Source organism: Octopus bimaculoides, chromosome 5, assembly GCF_001194135.2.
Source record: "Octopus bimaculoides isolate UCB-OBI-ISO-001 chromosome 5, ASM119413v2, whole genome shotgun sequence".
NCBI lineage: Eukaryota > Metazoa > Mollusca > Cephalopoda > Octopoda > Octopodidae > Octopus > Octopus bimaculoides.
In genome coordinates this window covers 25461089-25469795 of record NC_068985.1, presented here as the reverse complement: position 1 = coordinate 25469795, position 8707 = coordinate 25461089, and the positions used below count along the sequence as shown (strand labels likewise).

The window sequence follows — 8707 nt, the reverse complement described above, 5'->3', positions numbered from 1 at the left end:
TCACACTGTGTCACACTGAATATCCCTGAGAACTACGTTAAGGGTACACGTGTCTGTGGAGTGCTCAGCCACTTGCATGATAATTTCCTGAGCAGGCTGTTCTGTTGATCGGATCAACTGGAACCCTCGACGTCATAAGCGACGGAGTGCCAACAACAAATATGTAAGCATGAATGTGTGTGTGTGTGTGTGTATTGTTAGTTTTTATACAAATTTTCTACTTTTAATCTCTTCCCATTAACAACAAATATTATTTTCAATTTTCAGAGAACTTTTAAATATGAAATTGTTGGAAATTATCCATCTTCAATATTCTTTTCTGTAAATGAAAATACTGGTTCTATTCGTGTTAAGCGCTCACTGAAAAGTGATGCTCTTTTAACAGAAACTTATATTGTAAGTATATATATATTTGCTTCTGTATAGTTATGTCTCTTTGAAATTCCTTTTATGTATGTCACTATTTTTATAAGTATGTCTGTGTTTCTATGTAATCTTGCTAAATCACCTTTCCTCTTCCATATATTTTCTATAGGCAAATTAATTCATCTGTTTTTTCATTCAATATATTAATTAAGGCATTTTAGTGTTTCTTTTTGTTTTATATTAATTAAAATTTGATTTTTACTTTTCTGAAAAAAATAAAGTTTGACCCTTTAGCATTTAAACTGGTCATATTGGGCCCAAATATGCCATCTGTTTTATGTTCAGATTGATCAGATCTAGTCTCTCACACCTATTCTCAAAATATCATTCTAAATATAGACAACAACATCATCAAAATCTCAAATCTATGTGATATACATGATTAATTCAAAATAATATGAATGAATAAGCTTTACATTTGTCAGAAAGTATATTTTTTTTCTCTAGTCCAGCTTCCAAAACAATAAGAAAAAACCCTTTTTGCTGGTTTCAGTTATTGAACTGCAGCTATGATCATTACCAAATCCAGTACATATTTCAGTTTAAAACTTATACTTATTTTAAGTCCTTTATTGCAGAAATCAGAAATATCCACCCAAAATTTTATCACCCTTAACAGTGGAAAACATTTTATTTACCATTGTATCTTTTATTGAGGAATGTCGTCTTTGAAACTATTTTTCATTGAGATACATTGAGAAAATCCTTAACATCATTATGGATTAACAATGAAATTTAATTTTGCAGTTAAAGGGTTAGAAATTTATATTTATTGAATGGTTGAATTACCTTTTGATGCATACAGACACAACTTGATACACTATCTTAACCAGTTTAAACAAATGCAGGCATGGCTGTGTGGTAAGAAGCTTGCTTCCCAACCACATGGTTCAGGGTTCAGTTTTCTACTATAGTCTCAGGCTGACTAAAGCCTTATGAGTGGTTTTGGTAGATGTAAATTGATGAAACCCGTTGTATATACATATATGTGTGTGTGTATTTCTTTGTGTCTGTGTTTGTCCCCCAACACTGCTTGCAACTGGTGTATTTACATCCCTGTAATTTAGTGGTTTGACAAAAGGGACCAATAGAGTAAAATAATAAGTACTGGGGTCGATACATTTGACTAAAAGTTCAAGGTGGTGCCCCAGCATGGTCGCAGTCAAATGGCTGAAACAAGTAAAAGAATAAAAGATATGAACATACATGCATACATGCACATATAGATAATAGGCTTTCATATAATTTCCATCAACTAAGGTGGTACTCCAGCATGGCTGCAGTCAAATGACTGAAACAAGTAAAAGAGTAAAAGAATAAACACTACTCTCCTTGTGTCACACAGCGGAATTGAACTTGCAGATACTTAGTTGCAAAGAGAACTTCTTTATTTTTTTTCACTTTTCCCTTGTTTCTTTTGTGATTCTAGATCCGTCTGGCAGCCTATGATGTAAGTAAACCATCTCAAAAAGGTTATGCAACCATCAGAGTAAAAGTGGATCGCAATCCTTCTGTTCCATATTTTATTGCTCCAGTCAATAGAGTAATTGATATTCCAGATACCCAAAATATCAACAGTGCTGTCACTCGGGTCACTGCAGTTGATAATGACCAGGTAATGTTATTTTTTCTTTTCACTTGTAACTTTTACCTTTGTAATATCACCATGCCCAATACAAACTGTCTGTCTTAAATTGATATAAGTTAAAATACCTTCCATCAAAAATCCATGCTAATTTTTGTTTTAAACACCAACTTCATCATCATCATCATCATCGTTTAACGTCCGCCTTCCATGCTAGCATGGGTTGGACGATTTGACTGAGGACTGGTGAAACCGGATGGCTACACCAGGCTCCAATCTAATTTGGCAGAGTTTCTACAGCTGGATGCCCTTCCTAACGCCAACCACTCAGAGAGTGTAGTGGGTGCTTTTACGTGTCACCCGCACGAAAATGGCCACGCTCGAAATGGTGTCTTTTATTTTAATTATTTTTTCATTATTTTCAAAATTAATTGAAATAAAGACAAGTGTATAAGTAATTTAAATTCACGGAATATTGGACACCTTTTAGAGAGAACCCTTATGCAGTAGTTGAGTTTGCTAAGAAAAACAAGGAAACTGCTGTCATTTGGTCTGTTTCTCTTTTCTCTCTGAAATTCAGGCTTATAAGGTCAAATGTCATTTGACTTTAATAACATGCAATTATGTCCTGGAAAAAATTATGTAAGACTACAAAAAAGATCCCTTTTATGCTCTGTTTGCTTTTAAATATGTGATTTTCCTTGATAAACTGTTAATACAAGGGTGATAACCATTTCTTCAAAATATTTGGCTGGATTAGCTGTTTGAATCTGAAATTAAGGAATAAAGAAAATGATATATAGAATAAACATATTTACTTATTTTTGATTAATTTTTTTATTTACTAAAGTTATTAAAATTTCTAGTCAGTAGTAATCATGTATAGCACGATTTCATTATTTCTAGAAATCATCAACATGACTTCTGTTTTTTGAAGGCTGCTCATTAAATTTTAACATGTTTCTATTCATTCTAAATGTTTATTGTCATTTATTTCAATATTCCAGAATAACATCACATATTTTATGCAAGGAAATAGTGACTTGCAAAACTTTTTCTTCATCAATCCACTAAATGGTATAATATATTTGCGGAATAGTCTGACAACAACCACTGTGAAACGTTTTGATGTAAGATTATATTTTATTATTATAACAATCTAATTGTTTGTTATTGTTTTGTTTCATTTTTTTCTGTTCTTTTATTGAAAAAAAAAAAAACTTTTGGTAAGAAGATTGAATAGAGACATGACTGAAAGGTTGCTAGAAAAGAGTTGAAAGGGTAGTAGATTGTTGTTGATAAGGATATTAAGTAGAAACTACATAAGCAAAAAACGTCTGAAGTGTAAATATTAAACATTCTAACTTTCTGGGCATATCCAACAAGTGTGAGTCTTTGTTCATAATTTCCAAACGTGGTGTCGTTAAGAAAGAGAATGTAGTAGATGTTAATGAGTGACAAGGCAACAGTAATAGGAGAGAAGATGATGGTTAGTAATAAAGATAGCTGAGGGTTATGGGAAGATTCAATACAGACAGATATACTCTATCTGCTTTCACTATATTGGTAGATATAATGCATTGTCATCCTCCATTATACAGTTGACGATAATGATAGATGGGAGACATAGTGATAAGAATAAGCATCCTCTTTTCCATCATCATTTTTCAATTTTTGAGTTCATGTTTTATGTTTGTCTGGCTCGGTGGAGGTCTTCTTCAGTACAATGCTTTGCCATATGTCAAAATGTGACAAAGAAAATCTACTCTTGTTACTGATGCTTTTTATAACTTATAATTTCCCTTTGAGGAGACATTGAATAGATATAAGGAAGGATATTTGGACTGGGGTATGACTCCATAGCTTATCATAGAATTCTATGCAGGCACACAAACACACATTCATATTCAAATAAACAAATTAGTTTCCTTTAATATTATGACTACCTTACTGTTTATTTTAAGTTACTTAAACATTGTACAGTTTCACATGTACACATTAAGCAAATATTATAGCAAATATTAAGCAACCTTGTAGCAAATATATTGCTGTGAGAAATTTTTTACACATAAACTCAAAGCACAGGTTGGGATGTTGTTCCTAATTAGAACCTTTCACTTTTAGCATTGTTGGTTTGTCTGGAGCAATGGTAGAAGATACTTCCTCAAGGTACTGTGCAGTAGAATCAGACCTTGACCACATAGTGGAAAAGCAAACTTCTCAACCATATAACCATGTTTGCACCCACTTTTTTTCATAGTTACTTTGGGAAGACAAGAACAGAAACTTTATCTAAAAAAGACGAAATCACTGACAAGACAATATTGTCTAATTAACAAATTAGTTGAGTGACAGCTTGACTTGAATCAGCCTTACCTAACCTCCGGAATTTAAGGATACAAAATATTGTACATCATTGTCTGCAACCTGTTAAATAAGTCTAAGCGAGATTATTATGAGAGTAAATATTCTTATAATATTTCTGCTGAACTCTCATTTTTTATCATTTTTGTTAAGCCATATCCTAATTTACAATATACTTTGATAACTTTCTTGTATATGATGTTTTCCTCTTTTTTATTGTAGGCCCTCATAACTGCCATAGATGATGGTCAACCCCCAAAATCCAACACAACAATGTTGCAATTCAATGTTAAAGAAACAGTAAAACCAGTCTTTAAACAAAAGAGCTACAATGTTACTATAAAAGAGACTGAAGCTGTAAACACATTTGTCATTGCAGCTGATGTCACTTCATCAAATCCGGTATGTATCATAACAAATTCTCAATGGTTTGAAAAAGGATGTAATTTGTTTATTTTTGATTTTATAAACCGAAAAGCCTTCTTTTAGTTTTCTTTTGGAGTGAATAATGGTTACTTAGTAAGCACTGTGTTTTGTGTTTGTGTAAATGTGTATAATCATTTAAAATCCAGAGGTGAGAGACAAAATTTAATCCTGCATGCTTATAGCTGTTTCACAATTCACTTTCAGTTACATCTTACATCATTGTCTCTGATTTGAAGGTGCATACACATTGTATACATTTCACATACACCTTATATACATGCCTGCATACATATATATATATATATATACATACCTGCATATATATATTATGAAGGGAAATAGCCCTGAAACTCAAGTCGCCTTTATATATTTATATTTATATATTTGATCCTTTATATTGAACACTCAATATTTCATCTACATTCAATACTTTCTTTCATGGTGCCATCCATTTTTATTTTATTTTATTTTATATTATATATTGTATATTATATTATATATTGTATATTCCATATTCTATAAGCCTATTCATTGCAGGTTTATTCATTTATAGCTAAGTGGTCTGGAGCAATATAAAATTAAGTCTAATGGTCTATCAGATAATAAAATGCATTTTTGTTCTGTCCAATGCAGAAAATTCTCACAGGTACCTTTGAATGCACCTAGTCGTATTATGTTAGAAATTATTATTACTATTTCTTTCATCTCTTTTTGAGTTCAAGCCCCATCAGGGTCAACTTTTCCTTTGGTGGGTTGATAAAATAGATTATCTGCTTTGTACTGAGGCTGATGGTATCAGCTACTCCCCCTCTCCTCAAGATTGCTGCCCTGGTGTCTAAATCAGTAGCCATTATTATTATTATTATAAGCGTTAGTAGTAGTTGTAGAAGTAGTAGCAGCAACAGCAGCAGCAATGGTTATAGTTGTAGAAATTTCTAGAAAACATTTTTTGAAAAGTAAAGGACTTACTTAAAAGTTTCCGATCAGCAAACACAATACCAGATTGATAACAACCTACAGATTTATTACTATGTGCTCTGATTTACAACACATCACATTTATTCCAATATTCCTCACATTCCTATGTTTTGGATGTAACTTTTAAGAGAAACCTCTCAGTATGTAATGTTTTACACTGCTTTATCTAATTCTTTTATTTTATTTCTTTTTTAAGCTTTTATTTAGTTACAGAATCACTGGAGAAGGTTCTGCTCCAAGTTATTTCAAAATTGATAGAAATGGGCAAATCTATGTTCGTAGTGACCTCAAGACTGGACGTGAAATGGAGTATACTGTAAGTATTTATAAAATTATATATAAATATGTATGTATGTATGATTGAAAATATATGTACTTATCTATAAGTCATTTTATTCAAAACTTAAAGCTAAGGCAAACATGTTTGATTATGTTGTCATTCTATTGATTCAATAATAAGATTTTGGTAGAAATATCTTATAGTTTCTGATTCTAAAATTTTTAAGTCAAACTCTTGCTCTATGTGATTGTTCAACTTGCTAGAAATGGCAGTCAAATCTCCCTCATATAACAATCATCATCATAAGGAAAATTGGAAAAAGATACCTGATTGTGTATTCCTAGATACATTATACTTGATCAAAAAAATTGAGGATGGTCAGATCAAAAATACCTTTGAACATAGGTTGGCTTGATCAAAGCTGAGGCAAAGTTAAAAACAGTAACTTATAAGATTCAAGACAGCTGTATCCCTGCTCACAACTATCAGGGTGGAGATGGCTATCCGTAAGTGCAAGCCTCGTGAGTCAGAGCAGTTGTTCCAGTGCATCTCCATTGCATCCTCCAGAGCAACATCTTTTCTGTTTTGTCTGCTGGGGCCATGTGATGTCTGAATTACAGGAAATTGTACATTCTGCTTCATAATGTAAAGTATTTAGAAACTATTCATCAAACTGTTAATTTACTGTAAATGTGTTCTCAATTAGATATCTGAATTTTTACATTTGTAAAACGTCTGCTCTTAATGTCCTTCAAGTAAAATCATATTTTCTTCTTTGGTTATATCTTTCCTAGAAGAAAACTGTAAAATGGAACTATAAAAGTCTATTATGAATATTCTCTTAAAATGTTTTAAGTATAAGCAAAGTAACCAAGTGAACAAATGACATGCTTTCTAAGAATTTATGTGGCTATAGGGGAAAAAAAATTCAACTTTACATTGTCTAACCCATACCAGCATGAACAACAAATGTTAAATGTCAACGATCCTGCTGCTGCTGCTGCTGCTGCTGCTGCTGCTGATGATGATGATGATGATGATGATGATGATGATGATGATGATTGCCTCAACTTACCAATATTTGAGATATTGGTGCTAGGCTTATTCTAGATAAAGTTAATGCATGTTAGAATTGCAACTTATACAGGAATATATTGATCTCCTTAATGTTATATTCATCATTAATGACCTCTGAATGTTACTGTCTTGAATTCTAGTATTCATAAAGCTGGTAACCAGTTTCTATAACATATAAATGTGTGAGATCACAACACTCCCTCTGAATGGGATGTGAGTCCATCGTGGGGTTACTCATCTTCAGCTAGGTGGACTGGAACACAATGTTAAATGAAGTATTTTACTCAAAAACACAATCCACCACCTTGTCTTGGGATCATGAGGGCAACATCCAAACCACTAGTTAAACTTAAATCATTTCAAGATCGATTTCTGTGATTCGTGGAAGTATTAATTTTACATATAATTTTCATAATCATTTATTACTTCAAGTGATATCAAAATAACTGAAGATCTCAGTTCTTTGGTTTGTCTGTTGTATGTAATCTTTTCATATATGTCACTTTTCTCTTTTAGCTGATTGTTGAAGCTTATAATCCACAATATCCTTCACACAAAGACACCACAAAGATCTACATCAAGATGAGGAGGAATCTTAATTCTCCAAGCTTTCAGGTACCATCTTATAGTTTCCGGACTGATACTCTTTCACAACTAGGAACAATAGTTGGAAGGATTCAAGCGGTTGATAGTGACAATGTAAGTAATTTCATTTTCTTATGTATAGAGAGGAGGGTTGAGAGAGAGAGAGAGAGAGAGAGAGAGAGAGAGAGAGAGAGAGAGAGAGAGAGAGAGAGAGAGAGAGAGCGTATGTGCATATGTGTGTGTATGTATGTGTGCATGTGAATGTGTGCATGTGAATGTGTGCATGTGTGTGTGTGTGTGTGTGTGTGTGTGTGTGTGTGTGACCGAGAGAGAGATGGAGTGTGCATACATGCATGAATGTGTGTGTGATATGAGAGAAGTAGTTGAAAGTTTTGTTGTGGCAAGCCATCTTTATTCTTCTAATTTTCCATTAATTTCCACTTATAAAAAAACAAAACAAAACTCCTTAGTTTAAAGGTCTGTATAATAGTTATCAGCTTACTGCATTTAATAAGATAATTTAGTTTCAAATCCATTTTATTTCTATGCAATAGGTTGTATTGTATGATGAGGAGTTTAGTTAGTTCATTCTTTTCACTGTGATATGAAAATAAATTACTGAATCAACCACTTTGCCAGAAATAAGAGTGCATCTGAGCACTATACACAATAATTTCATTATTATTATTATCGTTCAATAGTTTTATTTTTATAACGTGCTTTCACTTCACTACTGAGCGCAGCTCTGTGCGCCTTGGGTATGTGCTGTGGTTTGCTGTGGTGCTCTTATGGTTACTGTATTGAAAGTGTTTTGCGTAGAATGTGTGCAGTACCCAGTAGTGCAATTTTCTGTATGTTATATATATTTGTAAGTCCTGGTGTTTTTGTTATGTATTTGTCTGAATATTTTTTTATTATACCTAAGGCACCTACTATGATAGGAATTGTTTCTGTTTTTAGATTCCACATTCGAGTTATCTCTATTT

General features: G+C 32.6%; 1 protein-coding gene across 1 annotated transcript in view; it reads left to right on the top strand.

Annotated features, from left to right (window-relative positions):
* Positions 1-8707, top strand: part of LOC106874390 (uncharacterized) — a 280957-nt gene that overhangs the window by 255681 nt on the left and 16569 nt on the right. The window contains exons 138-143 of the mRNA XM_052968226.1: positions 268-396; positions 1856-2041; positions 3019-3141; positions 4598-4777; positions 5976-6095; positions 7653-7835. Coding sequence (XP_052824186.1) covers positions 268-396; positions 1856-2041; positions 3019-3141; positions 4598-4777; positions 5976-6095; positions 7653-7835 — 921 coding nt within the window. The remainder of the gene's footprint in view (positions 1-267; positions 397-1855; positions 2042-3018; positions 3142-4597; positions 4778-5975; positions 6096-7652; positions 7836-8707) is intronic.